The 20,657-nt window shown below is 35.6% G+C and overlaps 1 protein-coding gene across 1 annotated transcript; it reads left to right on the top strand.

Annotated features, from left to right (window-relative positions):
- Positions 1-20,202, top strand: LOC124409748 (CD151 antigen-like). Its single transcript, XM_046887554.1, has 6 exons — positions 1-707; positions 14,132-14,376; positions 16,832-17,023; positions 18,934-19,107; positions 19,593-19,754; positions 19,844-20,202. Exons 2-6 carry the CDS (start codon positions 14,257-14,259, stop codon positions 19,988-19,990), a joined length of 795 nt encoding a protein of 264 aa, XP_046743510.1. The 5' UTR covers positions 1-707; positions 14,132-14,256; the 3' UTR covers positions 19,991-20,202.
- The last annotated feature ends 455 nt before the right edge of the window (positions 20,203-20,657 follow it).

The following is a 20,657-nucleotide window of genomic DNA, read 5'->3' as shown; positions in this document are numbered from 1 at the left end:
CTCAGTGTCGCCGAGGCGTTCGACGCATCAGGAACTGCCGGCGGATAAGCGCGCGCTCTGTCACGTGACCGCGTTGTTTTGTTTCGGCATCGCGATCAGTATCGTCCGAGGCACGTGGATAATCCCGCGAAGACAAAAGGGGACTCCGGTTCGCGTGGGTGATCCGGAATTCCAAGTTTTTTGTGACGTCGTCGGCGGAAAGGAAGGGAAAGGAAAGGCGAGGAACGGAACCAGGAAGATCTTATCGACATCGGCGTTGTTGTTACAAGTGCGCAATAAAAAGGCCGCGGCGAACCGTGAAACGTGCGTGCACCACGCGACAACCTTATGTAAAATGACCGACTGTTAGTATGGGTTACGTAACTCGAGTCGCGGCATGAATTTCTAAAATCAAACGCATTCGCTAACCTGCTGACGCTCCTCGCTCTGCATTCTTTGATTTGCAACGCGTGCTGTGCACATTGATAAAGACCGGCATAGCGAGACGCTGTGTTATAACTGATTGCTGTTACTGTTGGTGTTCGTGCTGTTTGGTGACAATCAGTGAGAATCAGAGAGCGTCAAGTCCTCGCGGTTCTTTTTTTTTCTTGCACTTGAACTTACAGCTATAACCACGGACTTTTTGCCGGCCGGTTTCAACGCCAACTTCGACATCTTCCGTTACATCTCCACTTCACGAATTTACCAAACTACTTGGCACTTTATGGGTGAGTTTCTGCTTATTCGTTTGTTTTTTGCGTGTAGAGAATTGCAGGCAATTTAGAAGAACGCATCGCAAACGCTGTTCCAAATGTGTTCTGATTTTTAATTCACCACAATGCTTTTGCAATTTCCTTGTTGTTTCTTTTTGTAATCGCGATTTAGAGACTCGTCGATGTAACGCTTATCGCAAATCGTAGCCTCGCGTGAAATGAATTATATTGATTTCACGTTGGTCGAATGTCTGCATGATAGTAGATAGAATGAAGAGAGAAGAAAAATACGACGAGCGATAATGATCGGTGAAACGGGCATTGATCAACTTTTGTCAGGGCGATAATATCGAAAGAGGTGAAAACCAAGCGACTTGAAACCTTTTTCGATGTTATTTTTCCCTCGTCAAACTCGCTTTCCAAAAATAATTAAACTTGATCAATAACATCTGCGCCGAACAGGAGTTCGTTTGTTTTTCCATCTCTCGTATGCACGTGTTGTGTTTCATGTTTTTGTACATAACACTTGCGTTATGCAGTACTTTGAGTTGGATGCATACACCTGTGTTTGCTTTCTCCATTACCTTTTTCTTTTCCTCCTATGGTTCCGAGAAAAGTATAGAGATTTTTAATCGAGTTTTACTTACGTCTCCTCTTCGTATAAAATACTTTATTGCATGCCTTGCGACAATGCTTCGAGTATTATATTTTGCGGTATAAATAAATGTGAAATTCTGAGAAGACGGATCATCTCTGCGGGCTTATAGCTATGATATAAAATTTCGTGATCAGAGGGGGAGGCAAAGGCGACGATGACGTCCTATCTTAAATACATGCACGCGTGTCTGCTGCGTGTGTACGTACGTGCGCGTACACGAATCTTCTATTTTTATCTATGGCGAACCTTGAGCTGTGAGTCGTTTCACTATTACACGCGTATCCTGTGTATAATATACCTACTCTTGCAGCTTCGGGCACTGTGACGATTGTCGTATTACGTTCGCATGTATGTATAGGGATATACGTAACTCAACTACACAGAGAAATATTTCTATTATATAAAAATATGAAAAGAATATTGCGGATAATGTTAAAAAAAATATTACTGTCCAAGAAACTGAATATGAATGTTCTCTAAATTGTTTTAACCGCGTTGCAGAGACGGTACTTTTTATACTGTCACACAATATGTGAAGGGAAAAAAAATATTGCAGTATATATGTACATATAATATACACGATAATTCAGCTGCAGTTTAAATCGGATTTGTGGATTATCATACCGCAGGTATTAAATGCAAATATACGCTCTTCGCCTGCACATATGTGCAAGCGTACTATGTAACGTATAATTTTAGATTTCCAATTTCCGTGAGTATTATAGTCTTACAGGATACTCTGTACGTACATGCTGCAGGCTTTTTTAATTACAACCGTTTATTATTTTGCTGCAACAACCTGTGTTCATCTTCGTGCGTCGATATATACTTACACACCTGCGAATCATACTTGCAGTGTGTAACATACCGGCCGTGAAGAATCGTTAAATCGGGTGAAGGAAGAGGGGTGTCAAAGGTCATACGCTAGCATTTACCTTGCTGGTAGAGGAGTGCTTTTTATTCGAGAAAATCGCAGCAGCAACAGCAGCAGCAGCAGTCGTATGAAAATTCACGCCATATTTACTTGTAACATTACAATCAGATTGATTATAGTCGTTGATAAATTATTACATTTCTTTGCTTGTTATAGAAAAGAAAATTGCCTAATATATTGCTCGGGCAAAGAAATTTAATTATTTAACAACGACTATAATCAATCGATATACGCTGAGTAATATAATAGAATAAATTCAAACGGAATTGGGAGGACAAATTTTAGCAAAAAAAGAAAGGAAAATTAACAAGGAACTTACAAAACTGGTGCTAGCTGCTGCACCTGCGGCTCATTGTCAATTATTTCGTGTATTTACTCCTTGGACCTTGGGTATATAATATAGTGAACCCCCTGTATGTACCTACCTTTTATATGTCTGTAGTACCTACCTACCTGCAGGATGGAAATCCGTAAAATTCGTGGAAAATCACCCCTCGGTTTCTGGGCGGCGCGCAGATTTAAGGGTCGGGTTTGAAAATCCTTACGTACGTACGTATGTATGTATGTATGTATGTATGTATGTATCCGTAACAGGTAGCAGGAATAACAGGTATCATCATTTTCCATCACAATTCCAAGAACAGTCTAAACATAGAGTACACAATTATCGTGTGTCGATCGAAATCGCACTGTGAGATGAAACAAAATTCGGGTGGAAATACATATAAGGATCGGGTGCGTATATACGTGAGATGGTATTTTACCAATCTAAGATTCACCTGGTCCGTGGATTCACAATACATACATACTGTATACCTATAGGTACATAATATATATATATATATATACATATATATATAGTCTTCGTGGGCGATCGTGAGAAAAGTCCGTAGGTAAATAATACATATAGATAAGTACATATATATCTGCGTGTGTGTGTGTGGTGTGTGTGTGTACGTATAAAGTGGAAGATAGAGAGATAAGTGTTGTACAAACGGGCTTGCATGTAAAAGCTATGTATAGTCTGGCTATAGCTGGCCGGCAATATCGTCTTTTAAGAACTCTTCTTCTCCTATTATCCAACGACCGAGACCGAACTTTCCTTTAACTATTATCATGCTAAACGATGCTGACAGTTACTGCATCCACGCATGCACAACCACAAATGGTAACGAATCACTCTCTCAACTTTAATAATAGTTTAAGAATTTTATTATACGTATCTGTATAGATACAGTTTCATACAATTTGTTTTTAATTATGTTTTGAAAATGTTTTTGTTGTTGTTTTTTGTTTTTTCTACCTCTTTTGATTTTCTCAATTCACTCAACGTACATCGCTATTGTCGTTGTTGATGTTGCTGTTATCATTATCATCATTATACAGCCGCTTTACAATAATTTCTCGTTAAACTTTCTCCAATCATCATTATACATATACTAGAGTATAATATGCACTTGTGAGTCTATGTATACGTAATAGTATATGTACAGCGTATAGACTTAGACGTTGAAAACTTCTCGAGTCTTAGAGCCTTTTCCATATAAGTATACGCACGTGTTCACGTTGCGCAGCTGATAACTATATACGTACCTATATACGTACGTATGTGTAAATCATACATGCATACGTAAACGATTGCATATTTATACAACTAATCAAATCTGTATTGGCTTCGTGCATGGAATACAAGCACAGAATCAAGCGTATATGCTCGTATATGCACGTGTGTTTTACTGGGCCCAAAGTCTTATTTTATCATCATAGGTAGCGCTGTAATTAGAAGACGCATTGATAGTCTGCGTTTGTATGGGTGTTGCACGAAACGAATACGGGACGCGATTATATAAGGTACCTACCTTATAATGAGTAAAATTTATAACATCGTCGTTTGCTGTGCAGCGTATAATAATAATGATGATGATAATGTTGATAATAATAACAACAAGGACTAAAGTAGTTGAATGTTCGAATGCTGCTGCGAATTTTTATCATACACCGGACTACAAATGATGCAGGATTTATTACCGAGTTTATATTTATAAAAGAATATGTCGCCGAAAGTAACGATCAAACGGAGGGGAGAAAAAAGAAGAGAAGAAATATAAGATCATCGTGATGATGAGAGGGGGGAGGAAAAAAGAAACAAAACAAAAAAAATTGATACAGTGGTGAAAAGAAACCTTAATCGGGTAAATTGAGTAATTGATCAATTGACCCGAGTCAATTGATCGAGAAATATATTACACCGTGTTACATCGTGATATCTTCATTATTTGATTATAATTCTTTCCACGAGTTTGGCGAGAGAAGAAAAAAGAAACTATACTTAGAGAAAGAAAGAAAGAAAAAAAAACGAATACTTGGAGGATGAAAAGGATTTCATTTCCACTTATTTTTCATTCACTTTTCTCATCTCTCATCTCTCGTTGCGGAGGATTAATATGTCCTCATTTAAATCTCGCGTTTTTTAAATCACCCCTTTCGTTAATCACTCAACTGTTTGCGTATAGAATTACTTTCTCTCGTTTTTTTTACTTTTTTTTTTTTTTTTGTTGTTTCTGTTACTCTTCACGAAACTATCCACATGGCGCATGATACAGTACATGTATAGTGTATTCCCAACATACCATGTATATGTATAGTATATGATGTACATGTAAAGATCCAGAGACGAAACAGACACGCTTTATAGATATCTCGCCATGCACACTGCAGATATTATCAATTAGAGGTGGAAGAGTAGGAGGATATCTATACATATATGTATATATGTACATACAGACATGCACTCTATATGTTCATGAATGCCTCTAGTACAAGCTCGATGATACGATCATACCGCTAGCTAAGTGCAGGGCTTTATGGCTCGGATGAATCTGGTCTAATAAACAACTTCTCGTTGCAGATGAAAGTTAAAAAAATTGTGTGTATATATACATATATATGTTTATGGAATTCGTGACTAAAATCAGGCCGGTTAACCTAATTAAAGTAATTGACTTTTGACTGCATGTTTTTTTTTTTTTTTTTTTTTTTTTTTTATTTGCTGCGTCTCTCTCTCTCTTTCTCTCTTTTTCTCTCTTCACCGTGGCGTGGATGTCACTAACTCTCCTCGCCGTCGGTTCATGCCTGTGTAATTTAATAATCCTCTTCCTCTCTCTGCCTTGCTTCGTCACCTAATGGATATTTTGCGTATACATTACACACACTATATATACAACGTATATAATGTAGACACGACGTGATATATGTTTTTTTTTTTTTTTTTTGCGACGTGGCTGATTTTGTTTTTTATTTTTCGTTTTTTTTTTTTGCCTTTCGTCATGCGTTCCAAGCCAACTCGAGAAATGATTTTCTCTCACCATTTTCCACCGATGATTTAAAAAATAACGAGAGAAAATCATTTCTCGAGTTGGCCTGGAATAGGCCTCCTGTACAGATTCGCATCGAAATTGTAGTATAATTAATTATGTATTTTTCTCCGAGTGAGCGGAGTGGAAAAAAAAAAAAAAAAAAAAAAAAAAACAACGAAAAATAATAAAAACAAAAGAACAGTTATCAACAATGAATACCTAAAGAGCGAGACTTGAACAAGTTCCGCGGAGATTTTCTTTTTCTTCGTTTTTATGTAATTTTTATTACAATAACTTGAAAGTGCCGCACGATTTGGTAAAACTGTGTACATTGATACAATTTTTTTATTTTTCACAAAAAACTTTTTTTCCTTTTTTTTTTGAACTTCATCCTACACGTATGTATGCATATATATTATATACGTTTATATTGCGTGTTTAACGGCGTATTTACTCTGTACATACACTTTATACACGGCATGTATATGCATGTATGTACGTGTATACCTAAGCGTTATATACCGCAATAACCTACATTCATCGCCGAAACTAGAACAGTTCCGCTATACATGTTACGGGTTATGTGTATAGTATACCTGGTAACTGTCTTATCAACCTGTATATATACATATACATAGATACATATGTATATCAGATGTACACGTATATTTGTAGATAAAGATTTGTAGATACATAGATACGATATACGCCACGTGACGTAATTGCATATGGGGCGTTCCTTGCCAATTCGACGATATGTTTTTTCTTTTTCATTTTTGTTAGTTATTTTTTAATTTTTTTTTTATTCAGTCGTTCGTTATTTTTTTTTTTAGTTTTTTCTCTTGAACCTTACAACGAAATTTTTAATTTCATTGAAAGGTTTTTTTTTTTTCCTTGCTTTTCAAATTAGATTAATACGCATAATTTGTTCTTTTTTGTTTCAATTACCCGTCGCGGAGAATTAAACATTGTTGTAGATATATTATTTATATCTTACTGCTGCCGCTGCTGCTGCTGCTGCTGCTGCACCGAATGGTCGCCGTATAAGCTACGCTTAATATACACTATACGTGATTCAATATTTGTGCAACGTGCCACCGTTATAATAATGTATTCTATCCTTATACGTGATGTGTAATTATACTAATTGGATATAACGTTGCTGCAGGTGCTGCTGTTGTTGCAAGCAGGTGCGTGTCTGTGTTTACCTATTTTCTATGTATCTACGTATGAAAATACGTATGAAGTTATACGACATATCTGAAACGCCGCGTAGCCCGTTCATAAATTTAATTCGTTAATTTATGTACCATACGCCTCCCCCCCCCCCTCCCCTCTTCCCCTTTTCCGCTTTCATTTATTTTTTCATTACAAAACGTTTCACTAGCTTATTTTAAGATCATTTATATATTCAACATCATTACAAGTTTTTTTTTTCTTTCTTTCTTTTTTTTTGATTGCCAGAGATCGACTATAACGACAAACTGTAATAGAACGAATTGTTTGTGTTTTATCTACATATATACACGTGTATCATTTTTTCCTATTTTGACTTTCTTTTTGCGCTAAGTTAGGTATGTAATACATTATATATTAAAAAATGAATTAGCTATCATTTTACTTTATATCACGATCTTATCGTATCTTGATTTATCGTTCTGCCTTTTTCTCGTATTTTTTTTTCTCGTCGTTTTGTTGTATACTTTTTTTTAAATCACAATATCGATTTTTTGACTTTTTTTCCTTTTCCCCCTTTTCATTAAGGAGGAACTTTGTTACTTCTGCACAATATTTATCCAATAGACGCGAGATACGATATTTATATTTAACATAGATTGAGGGATAGATAAGAAGAAATGGATAATAATCTTGTTGATTACTTACTCAAAAATAATTAAATAAATAAATAAATTCCTGAAATTGTGATGGCATCGATTCCATACCAACTGTATCACAATACAAAATTGCACCTTCCGTACAAAATGAAATTCCTCTTTTGATTCAAGAAAAAGAGGAAGAGAGAGCGAAAGAGCGAAACAGAGGGAATTAAAGAAAAAGATAATCGACTCCAGACTGGCCATGAGCCAACTCTCGAACTTCCCGTTCTCACACTGCAGGTTCTAAGTTCATAGAGAAAAAAAAATAATATCCAATTCGAATTTCGAACTACGACTTCAGATTAGTGATTAAAGATTTTAAAGCCTTTCGACACCAAATTACGTAATAGATTTACCGCTAAAAATCTTGGAAGTCTGACCATGTATCCGTCATTGATGACCCCAAAAAGACGCCGCCGATCAATTTCTACCAAAATCGGAATATTTTTTTACATTAGATATCGAGACATCAGACGTCGAGATCTAGTGAAAACTCAACTTTTTATTTCCCGGACGATTGCAATAACTTCCATTTTTCTCTGAAAACAGAGAAAATCAGAAATTTTGAACAAAGAAAATAAAAAATTGACTCGCGCAAGTTGCTGCATTAATTCGACTAATTTTTTCCCTTTATGATCCGTGCTTCATAGTTTTTTACACGAATTATTTATATTATCATTATTCCTATTTTGCTTTACAGCTACCGAATTTATTCTCAGGTAAGTGAGAAATCCCATATTTATATTTTATATATACGTTGCATACATGCATTTACCGTTCAATTTTATTCCATTTCATTTCGTACTGTTACATTCCATTCGGTTCGCGCCCCGTGAGAGTATGAAGAGGAGGAGAGCTGATGGCGTGGGATGCAACGCGTAAAATCCTATAATAATAATATAGTGAATAAATTTTGCTCTACAATCTGTTTCCAATGGGATATTTTATTAATATTTCTATAACGTGACAGTAATGTTGAAAAAGGAATTTACTCATTTGATTTTTCGACTTCCTATTACATGATATTTTATAAAATAACAATTTCTCTGAGTATCATGTTCGCTTGGTTGAATTTATTTACTCATTATGTTATGTTTTACCACCGTCAAAATGTGAGAAAGGCGCCGAATCAGTTTCTGGTTAAAAATATAATACATCTGTGCATGGCGAAGCATTAAATTGCGCTGAATAAGTTGAAAACGCAATCATGAGACCACGAGTATACAATCTGAGACTTTATCATCTCCGAGAGTCGCTTTTCTGCGTGTATTGCGGTAATTTTACCTCGTGGTCGTCGTTCACGTAATTATGTTAGATACGAGTAAAAAAAGGTTTTAAAAAAAACCGCGTCTCCATGATAAAATACAGAATATTCCAAAGTGATCGTACATGAGAAAAACAAGTAATTTCTTTTATTTAGAATGTGTCGAGAAAGTTAAAAAGAAACTTTGAAGAAGAAGAAGAAAAAAAAAAAAAAACTGTCGCACAAATTGAATTTTGAAAGTAAAAATAAATTTTCATTATAGAATTGAAATTACAGTTATATTTTGATACGGTTTAAATTGGAAAAAATCCGAATGCGCGAAAATGAGAAAATTGAAAAATCTGCTACATCAAAATTCTGAATGATCGAAGATTTTCAGAACTGTGAATATCCAGCTTGGTGAAATTTCATCACTTTGATCGTTCTTTGTTTTGGATTTTCGGAATCTCGTTCGTTTTGATATTCGTTTTTTCTGATTTTTTTTTTTACACTCACTCATTGAGTAAACTACGCTGCGTGAGTATATTTTGGTTTTCGCAATTTCTCTCCATCGAAACCATACTCTTCGGAACTTTGGTCTATACATATATCTTAACTTGAATTTTTTTGAATCTCACATTTCAGAACTTTGAGCCATTGCCTTTCCAAGCATTCGGAACTTAGCTGTTTCGTGAAAGCTTAATTTCGTCAATTCAACTTTCGCCGCGAAATAATCCGGAATTAGAAGTTTTCGCAAATTTTTACATTCGGAATTTAACTTTAACCCAACCATAAATCGCAACGCAGATTACGCAATGTATACATTGCATATTATCACACGATAAACATCCATAGTCGGATCGCCGATCCACTCTCATCCTTGAGCCACGTATGCAGTGAAACGTTATATATCCTCATTTATTCAACCATGTCCCCCGGAACGAGAGAGACAGCAATTTGCGAGGAGCAGCAGCAGCAGCAGCAGCAGCAGAAGAGGAGGCAATTTACCAATCGCCTCAATCGCCCTGCAATCGCGTTAACCTTGCCTCTGCCTGCACCCTATCTCCTCTCTTAACAAGTGTTATTATTGGCTTGTTCCTGCTGTCTTATACATACGTATATCGGATGATGGATATACGTATAAATTGATACTAGATTACACCTAACACATCGTACGCATGCGGTGTGCGAAGCGAGAGAAACGAGGTGTCGCCAATTATAATTTAGAATGTATGGGCGTTATTATTATATTTGTGTAATTGGATGGGGTGGAAAAATGAAGGAATATATTATACAGGGTGGCGACAGAATGAAAAAAAGTGGGGGAATTATGACGGTTGACAGGGGAAATTGTACCTTTTTTATAAATGAATATTAAACAATAAGATAACTTTCGGAAATATAATTGTTCGATTTTTGATTGTTTGTGTGTTTTTAATTTAACTTTATATATACCCTAGGTGCACAATTTCTGGAGTTTTCGGTCATAAAAGCTGCACACCCAAAATTACAGGGAAATTTTGAATTTTTTTATCGGAAGAATCAGGGAAAAGTAGGGAATTTTTTTCGAGTAGAACTGTCGTCACTCAGTTACACAGTAATTGTTTAACAAGAAAATCGAAAAATGTTCATATATTTTACGTATAAACTTTATTTAACGTGTATGTATTATGCAAAAAATTAAGAATATTAAAATAAAAAATCTTCAATCAACTTCAATCATTTTCGGCTGTACGAATATGGTCATCGAAATCATTCGATGATGCGAAAAAGCGAAATTTTAATATCAAGTCTTTATAATTGAAGTTGATAGAAAAAAAGTTTAAAGTTTTTCTCTTATAATTCTGAGTCTTATTGGCTCTTTTAAATTTTCTTTCAAGTATATTCGTTGAAAAAATGATATCTTATTTTTCATTATACTCTTCGGCTTCGATATTTAGTCGTATATTGTTTGTTGCTTTTTTTCTCTATGCCATATTCTTCACAGTCGATGTTTTGTGGAATTTTGAAATCACGTATGAATTATTATAAGGAATGAGGAAAATACGTTGAAAACATCCATGAAAATCTGTCAAAAACTATTCATTCATTCGTCCGTTCGTTCTTTCGTTCATTTGTTCGTTCATTCATTCATTCGTTCGTCCGCTCGTTCGTTCTTTCGCTTACCTATATTCATTGACGTTTCAGCGCGCCATAAAGGCGGCAGCTTATACTTCGAGTATCGGTAGTAGTAGTAGTAGTAGTAGTAGTTGGTAGTAGTAGCAGCAGTCCATTGATAAAATTCAACCGCGTCAGTCTCGCATCAATTCCGTTGCGTAAGAACGAGCAGAATAAGAAAAAGAATAATAAGAAGATATCTGTATAATATACTATACCTATATATTACGCATACATACAGATGCGATTATCAGGCCAATTATCCCTACCTTTTTTTCTATACTCGTTCCAGATTATTTACATTTCCGAATTAACGAGCTAACAATTTTTTTTCCACCGTACAACGGATTCGTTGAATTATGTCAATCATCTCGTTTTTACCCCTATCTTTATGCATTTCCAAAATTCGTGGTAAAAAATGGTAACGAAAATCCCTGTCTCATAAAGAAAATATATGTATAAAAAAAAAAAAAAAATGATTGAGGTGTACTATTCAAATAATAAAAATGTTTTTTACAACGACATTGTTATATTCGTTTCACCGAGTCAAAAATTAGATGTACAGAAATTTCGTCGGGTGTGTCTTGCGCTATATTCGACGGCAGATGGCAAGAAGAAAGCTGCAGCGCGCTCCAAGATCCTGAAGAAACCGCTTCGCCCACGCTGCTTTATGGGTTACATGTCTGCATATATACGTCTCTATATTATGTACATTATTATACGATACATAGATGATATGTTGCAGCAAGACACCATACGATTATATACATATTTATAAAATATGAATGAATATATGTGTGTATATATATATATTATATGCGTTGGCTTTCGGACATGAGAATTATCCGTCTAAATAAATTGTATGTATATGACTATAGCAGTTCGTCGCAGCTTCGCCTGCGTCCAAATTTAATGTGATAAACTGAAAATTCTGTTGAGATAAGAAAATCTTGCTTACAGTTGGGAATATTTTAACCAAGACTGATAATAATATCCGACCTAACCTAGAATCGAACAGAACCGTAGCTAACCTAACCTCTATCCATAAAAGTTTAGTTAGCGTTCGCATAAGTCTGTGATCCTGTTCTGACATGGTTTACAAATATTGTTATTTCTCGAAAACTATCAATCTGCTTGTAACGAAATGTAGTCTGAAACATGGTCAGACGTTGTAGCTATTCGCAGAAAAAAAAAGAATCAAAATCGGTTCCGTCGTTCTGGAGATATAGGCGAATACACGTCAGAAAGATATTGAGTTTTTTTTTTTATACATATATAGCTGCTGCCCGCGATTTCGTTCCCGGGATGCATTGCAATGCCTTTCAAAGAACGAAATTGTTAATTCGAAAACATTAATTTTAAAGGTTAATTTGTTGAAGCGACTCGCGCGCCACCTACTGTAAAATGGTTGTACTAATTCAAAAATCTTCGCGAACGTGCGCACAATTCAACAAAGTTTCATCGCAATCGGATGAAAGTCATGGGAATGCGTACGGGGCAAACAAGGAAACTAATATTCATTTATATTGGATATGTTGTTTTTTTTTTACAAGTTTTCATAAAACTTTTTAGTCATTTATTTAGTTGTTTTCTTATTATTAGTTGCTCAGATTTTTCTTTTCTACGTAGCACCTTGCTTTCGTTAAATTGAAATTATTATACCCATGAGAGATAAAACGCATATTTTTCTCCTTCTTTTGCTTTTTACTACTTTTCAGCGTGTAGTCACGTAAATCTTTGTCCACCTTCGATCATTAGAGACAAGAGAGTTGGACACTTGTGTCGTTATATGAAAAGTTTTGATATTCTATGAAATTGTAAGAATTTCTGAAGAACTTTAAAATATTATAATTTAAAATTAAAAAATACTGTCACTTTAAAAATCATGCTGAAATACGCTGCAATTTTTTACTTCGAGACCTTTTCATAATGCAAAGAATAATACTATTCTCATTAATATTGAAGATAAATTTAACAGGAAAAACAAAAGTTGCTTTAAGAATTTCAAACTCATTGTCTATTCAATTGCAGAGTTTTGTTAAATAATTCTTTTCATTCCTGAATTTCGAGCTCAAAGCTTCTGCAATAATATTGATGGATAAATTCTACGTAAAAAGTAAACAAAACTTTATTTATCCTTCTTAATCTAACTTCTCCTTGAATCATTTTCTCCTTAATTTATTTTCTCTCCAATTTACCACTTCCTTAGTTCTTTTGCCCCCTTAATCTGATTTCTCCTTAATTTTGACCCTTCTTAATTAATCTGTTTCTTCCTTAATTTATAATTTCCCTAATTATCTTCTAATCTGCGGTTCTCCGCGCATCTCGTTCACGGAGAAAAAGTAATTTTTCAAACACCTCCTCTTTGGACTATGAAGGCGTGTGGGCACGTCCGTCATTTTATACTTCTCAAGAGAATATAAGGAAGGAGACAATTACGTCGGCCTACTGCCGTTCCTCCCACGTTCCGTAACTTCCCGTTTTAAACGGCGAGTTAAGCCGCAGGTCGATGCTTCGGAAATTCTCATTGCGAAAGTAATACGCTAATTTAGTAAAATAAGCTACGATTGAATCGTTGCAATATTTTCACGGACAGAATATTTTCCCCTTTTTATCCTCTTCTTGAAGTTCAGTCCTTGGAAAATTTTTCCTCGATTCGTTATTTTCAGCCGATTTTTAAATATGTAAAATGTAGTTTCGTATCGTCATACAGTTATTTGGAAAATGATGAAGAAAAAATGAATAAATCTTTTGAATTCCTGTTTAACGTTGCACGTATACATTGCAAGCTAGAATTCTTACATGGCGTCTATACGCCGATCGTTTCATCACGGTTTATAAATAGAGGAATCTATTTTTAATTTTAAACCGCACGCAACACGGAAACGGAACGAAGGATCTTCGTACATGCAGGCATGCAGCTGATCGATTAACGGGTGTAAAAAAAGTACAAAAAAACTTCACCATTTCAGATCCCTTTGCACAATCTGAATGAATACGAGCACATCTCACCATTCGTATTTGGATGAAGAAAACAAAATGGAAAAAACAAAAATGCATTTCCTTTATCTTTTATCTTCTACGTGGAATTTTATGGGAAAAAAAAGATCGTCGATAAAACTTCAGAGTACCTATATGATTTTATCGAAAATGCAACACTCTACCAATCATCGATGGATTGATGATATCATGATTTTCAATTTTTTATTTACAGAAGCGATGGCTCCGAGGTAACGAAAGTCGATTGAACTCGGCGGAAGAAGAAAGGAAGTCGAGGATTTCTCGCAGATCGTTGGTTCGCAGCTTTTTTCGCGTGTATATGTTAATAAATAAAGAAAAATGGCCAAAGGTGCTGAACGACTTCCGGGCACCTCGTCCAGGATCAGAACGAGGGACGATGGATGCTGCTCTGTAAATTTCCTCAAATACGTTCTTCACATATACAACGTGGTTCTATTTGTAAGTATTGTACATATATACAGTTAAGATTCATTTATCCATGCGTTTGTAATTACTAGAAATAATTAATAAGCATATCATTTTTGCCTCGCAGAATTTTCAATATCCGCAAATCAATCGAAATGTATTATCAAAGCAGTATCAAGCTGAAAAATAGAATATTTATAGTTCAGAAAACGTTTCCTCGAGTTTGAATAAATCGGTATCATATCTAAGAAAAAAAAAAAAATAGCTAAACAACTATTGAAAAATACAACTTTCAACCTGAATTATTATTATTATTATTTTTTCCGTCACTGCATCGAATATATCCTGCTAAAATTTTTTCCACGGAATGAATCGAAATCATTCAAACAAGATTCTCGAAGTCTGTGCTAAGATTGCAAAAATACTAGAATAACATGGCAAATATCGCAAGCGCCGTTTTTCATTGAGCACGCCTCGTTTGGAAAGGAACGGACGGAAGAAGACGAAGCGGCGACGACATAACTCTTCTCCTCTGCTCCGTTGCTTTCCAATTAAGACGCTTTGCCGTTAGCGCGGGTGTTCAGGTAAAGGAAGTGTGTAGGTAGGCAATAGATGGACGAATCTAGGCGAAGAAGGTATATATAAAAGGTTTAACGGGCTGCACGCGCTTATACGTATATATTATATGTATATATGTATGTATAGTGTACTATGTACACATAATATACATATAGCTACGTACAGGTGTAGTAGCGAGAGTTAGGCGTGTAGGGAAAACTGGTTTTCTGGAATCTACTGGTCTAGTCGCCATGCGATCATCCAATGCGGTGCAGTCAGAGCACAAATGTTGATGCCTGAACGCCACACGCGTCTCCAGGATCAGTTAGAAATCAGCCCCACCCCTTCACCACCCCCCATGCAGACTCTCAAGGAATACCGCTTTTTTGAACACGTGCTGCTCGGGGGCGTGGAAGTAAATAACTAGAGTGACCGATTCATCGAACGACCGAAGTACCTAGAGAATTTTAAAAAACACCGAAATATCATTTCTAGAATTATCAAAATGCGGACAGTCAAAGTACAGAAATATAACATATAGAAATGTTGAAACATATATAGGGCGGTAGAATGTAGAATTTATTTACGATTTTATATTATCGAAATGAATTCTGAGGATTCTGCATTTTGGAATTTTATATTCTGATCACTTGATTTTCTTTTTTTTTTATTTGAATCCCTGTACTTTGAATTTCTGTATTTTTAAATCCTACGAGTTTGATTTTTGAATCTTAAAAAATTTGGTATTGTAGACCTTATCTTTTTTCATCTCCCTAATGTTTTTTTTTTTTTTTTACCTCTCATTCGTATTTTTCTTGTACCAGACTGAGAAGAATTTCATTATTCCTTAGAGTTATATCGGATTTTTTTTTTAAACGATATCACGGTTTGAAGATGGAAAGAATTGCAAGAATATACGTGTATGATAAAAAAGTAGGTATTTATTAAGTAGTTGGCAATATTCTCAGTTTTCTGGTTATCCGTTTCGTTTAGATGACTGCGATTTTTCACTGAAATAAGGCATTGAAATGAATTTATTCTTTGAACATCAAATTAGCAGAATTGTTAGAAGAAAATGTAGTAGGAGTGACCATAATCGAAAAGAATTCTAACGCGTACGAAACTAATTTTTGTTTTTTCACACAGAGCTATAATATTTTTTGATCATGGTTAAAAAAAATTAACGTACATTAACTAGAAATTTTTCTCAGTGTACCCACTTTTCCCTTCTTTCTTTTTTCGCAAGATCTGTCTACTCTTGTTGGGAATTGTATATTTTCTTTTTGTTTTTCCTGTTTCTCTACGTCTTCGTTGGATTTCTTTAACTTCGGAGTAAGGGTCGAAAAATAGAAACTAGCCACACAATAGAAGCATCACACTATCGAATTTTCAAGTACGTCGAAACGTGATTCATTGAATACGATGAATAACAAAATGGGGATATCATAGTTGGAAAATAGAAAATTTCAAAACTTGGAAAAATATAAAAACTCAGAAAGTTCAAATACAAAATAGGTGATGCAGAAATAGGTATTTGACTTTCTATATTTTTGTATCTTTAATTCAATGCGTATGTATACGTGTATTCGAATTTTATGTTTCACGACTCGCTATCCAGTTTAACCGGCATACTTATTTTTTGTCACGCAGCACATATCATACTCTTTCTCTATTAATCCCCATTTCTGTTTCTACAATCAATCTGCACTACCTCCGAAAATATTGATATCGACTGAAATTCGCTACTTCGAAATTACTTGGCCAATTCAAATAGCGAATATTGAAACCGATCTGAAATTATAACGTTGCAGTTAAATACCAAAGTTTTTGTTGAATCACCACGAAATGAAAAAATTTACTGGACCACTCGAAAGATTTTTGAAAAAATATCATTGAAAAATGAATCGTTTGTGTTTTTTCTATTTTTCAGCTTTCCGGCCTTGCGGTTGGAGGCATCGGCATTTGGACCGTCGTATCGAAGCACAGCTACATATCTCTACTCTCTACATCCACTTATCCGATATTGGCCTACGCTCTGATCGCTGCCGGTGGTTTGGCCATTATTGCTAGCTGGCTCGGGTGCGGCGGCGTTACATCGGAGAACAGATGCATTCTGATTGTGGTAAGTGAAACGCGATCGCTTATCTGATCGCCCACCCCTTGAACTTCTTTATCCAGGATCAGTTTTAATTTGCAATTTTTATCATCGTTTCGACCCTTCCAGGTTTTTTAATTTTTTTTTTTCTTAAACCCTGTGATATTCTTTTGTTATATATGTCATATTTATATACGTGTACATAACGATTATAATTAAGCTGTAAAAATACAAGAGGAGAAAATAAATAGGAACTCAAAATTAAACCCTGGCTAGTCGGCATATTTATGAAGTCTCCCAAATTGATGAAAAGAGATCATCAGGCCAAGCCGAAGGTCGACTCTTCACAATCAGCCAGTCAGTCAGTCAGTTAGTCAGTGAACAGCAGCTTATGGGGTTATATTAAACCTGGATAAAAAAAAGAAAAAAGACACAAACACCTGGCAAACGAAACAAGGGACTCCATTATGCCTGCTGACAGGCACATTATACAGTGTGAACATTCCTATACATACGTATCGCCATTTAAACGAACCACCATTACAAACACCATTATCAACGGAGCTCAATGATGAAAAACAATACCGGTGTATTATTTGTATGTGCCTATAGCTGTAGGCAGAGGTATATATGAATTCGCGATTCCAATGGTGAAACGCGATTATTCTACTAGTATTATACTTCAAATTGTGTACTTATACAACCAACCAGGGCAGCAATGTAATTCGATATACATTGCTTTGCGTTTGTGCTCCAGAACTTTTTGTTTTCCTTTGAAATTCTTTAGTGCCCTGCAGAAAATTATAAGAGAGTTCAGATGAACTCTGAGAGATTTCGGTTTGAATGTAAAAAATATTTGTGTAGAAATATACATAATGTACTATGGGAATTGGCAATTACACAAATCAATCACGGGTTTTGTTGATGTTATACATTTCTTATGTTTGTTTCCGTTCCAAATGATGGAAATTTTTCAGCCTCAAAATTCCTAAATTGTTTTCATCATTCATGTAAATTAGGGTGTGCCAAAAAAAAAAAGAAATAAAAAAATTTAATTTTTGCAAACGCTCATCAATTTTTGTAGAGCATCTCTAACAGAATATCTCATCCAAATATGAGCTCTGATTATTCATATTTGGCTGAGATATTCTATTGAGATACTCGTTGGTCGAGTTTGCGCGGAATGTCCTATATATAGTTTATTTATATTTGTATGCACACACCTATGTATTCATACGAAGAATCGTACGCGGTAGTTAATTTTCGCCGTAAAAGGGCCGCGATCGCGAGTCGAGACTCGTGTTTCGGTCCTTAATTCGTCTCTTTCTCTCTCTCCCTCCCTCCCTCCCTCCCTCCCTCCCTCTCTCTTTCTCCTTCTTTCTCAACGAGTCTTGTACATTTAAGGCATATATACACAAAGGTATTATACCTGTGTATACGTATACGCGTGGGATTGAACCCAAAACACATTCATGCATACACGCAGCGACGATTTTACTCGGTGCAACCTCGATCACGATCATCATCCTCTGGGTCAGGAACTTTTATACGTAATACACCTCTTCTTCTTCTTCCTCTAGTTCTTCTTGGTCTGCCTATAAGGGCATCAGTAATGGGCAACAACAAGATTACCGCCGCGGAAAGGAGAACGGAACGAGCGATCCCTTCTCTCGTTTTTCTTATTTTATTCCTCTGCATCCACATGTATAATGACTTGTAAACTGAACGCTGATCTTAGTACCATATTTTAATTCATCTTCTTTGTTTTCTTTCGTATGGTTTAAAAGATTCATTAAATATAAAATGTAATTAGTAATTGACTCTCTGTAAAATCACTGATGGAAAACCTATTATGTGCTGGTAATTTTTGGAGAAGATTATACATATAATCGAAGATAAAGAGTAACATGTCCTTTTTTTTTGCTCTTTTGATGCAGTATATATTCGTCGTGATGGCCGTGCTGGTGCTGGAAGCCGGCGTTGGAGCGATATCGCGACTCTACGAGGAGCAAGTCGATCCGGAGATGAGAATGAACCTGAATCGAACCTTCCTCGAAACTTATTCCATAAGATCCAGAGAAACCGCCGCCATTGATGCAATGCAGAAGGAGGTGAATAGCCGTTCTACTTCACCGATTAGCTCTGTGCGACTTTTTATCCATGTATAAAAGTGTACAGCAGAGGTCGATGATAAATTATTCATCTATTCGTTCATATACAACTTTCCCTAGCCCCCCCCCCCCCCCCTACAACTGTTTTTCCAACTGTAAAATATTTGTGCCATTTTCTTGTGTTAATTCTTCAATTTTCATGTAATTATAGTTTTATGTGGGAATATAGTTCAACTGCAGTTTTGTTTCACTTCACGATTTATCGACACAGGTCATTCGTAAAAACCGCCTGCATTTCTGCAATTAGGGTACATGTATTCGAAATCCGCCTGTGTTTCGGCAACTGAAAGTACATGCGATCAATCGGCGTTTGTTTAGTTTTCCACCATTGTAAAATGACCCTGAATTGTATAAATGCAGGCGCATTGCCCTACGATGATTTATTCATCGGACATGTCCACGAAATAATCCGATATATTATACAGTTCAAATGCTGCGGAGCGATGCGATTTGAAGATTGGCTGTACAGCGAGTGGAGAAAAGATAAACAGGTGATTTCAAATCGAAGCCTTGTACCAGACAGCTGTTGCAAGACGCCGTCTCTTTTGTGCGGTCGAAGGGATCATCCATCCAACATTCAGTACACGGTGAGAATTATTTATATCTTTTTCATATTTTTCTCTCCATATTTCCACCTGATGTACATTATACAATATACACATATGTTCTTTTACAGGGTTGCATATACAAATTCCTCGAGACGACGAAGGATCACCTCATCATTTTGGGGGCCGTTGGTCTTGGCCTTTCGGTCCTCGAGTTGTTCGGCATAATCCTTGGTTCTTGTCTCTACATCAAGCTGAGGCACGATTTTGACGACTGAGATTCGATGTTCGGGGTTAATTATTATAATTATGACAACGGTAACGCTGGCTCGTGCAGGTGGATTTCTGATATTGTATTACCTGATGGAGACGATCGAATCTGAATATTTTGTATCATACTATATACGTAATATGGTAGTATGTAGGTATTTAAATTTCATATATTATTATAGGTATATATTTTTTTCATAATGTTTCGAAGGAAACAAGTATAACAGGAAAGTCAAATTGCAAGGTTTGCAAAGATGTTGATGAGGGCAGAAAACTTGTTCGCGTACTTTGTTGCTTTCTTTTAACATTAACAATAAAATAATTTTTGGACTATTCCATCTTCTCATTAGTCTTTCGAAATTAGCATCGTGTTGACCGCTCTTTCCAATCAAGCCATGATTATTTTAATGTAATTCCATTCACGGTTCTTTTATACCTTGTCCATTGAATCGATGAAACGCATCCTATTTTGCGACGATAATTAATCATAAATCGTCATATCGCATCGATGGTTTATAATCTGCAAAAAGGCAAAAAAATCTAAATCTGTCAATTTTACGCATAGTTAAATTTTTTAAATTCTACATATTTAGTATTATGACGAACAGAAATTGTAATGGTGAAGCATCGATAATTTCACACCATTTTTATACATTCATAGAAACGATGAAAACT

This window comes from Diprion similis, chromosome 8, assembly GCF_021155765.1.
Source record: "Diprion similis isolate iyDipSimi1 chromosome 8, iyDipSimi1.1, whole genome shotgun sequence".
Taxonomy (NCBI): domain Eukaryota; kingdom Metazoa; phylum Arthropoda; class Insecta; order Hymenoptera; family Diprionidae; genus Diprion; species Diprion similis.
Note: the sequence above shows the minus strand (reverse complement) of the source record. Positions and strands in the feature narration are given on the sequence as shown.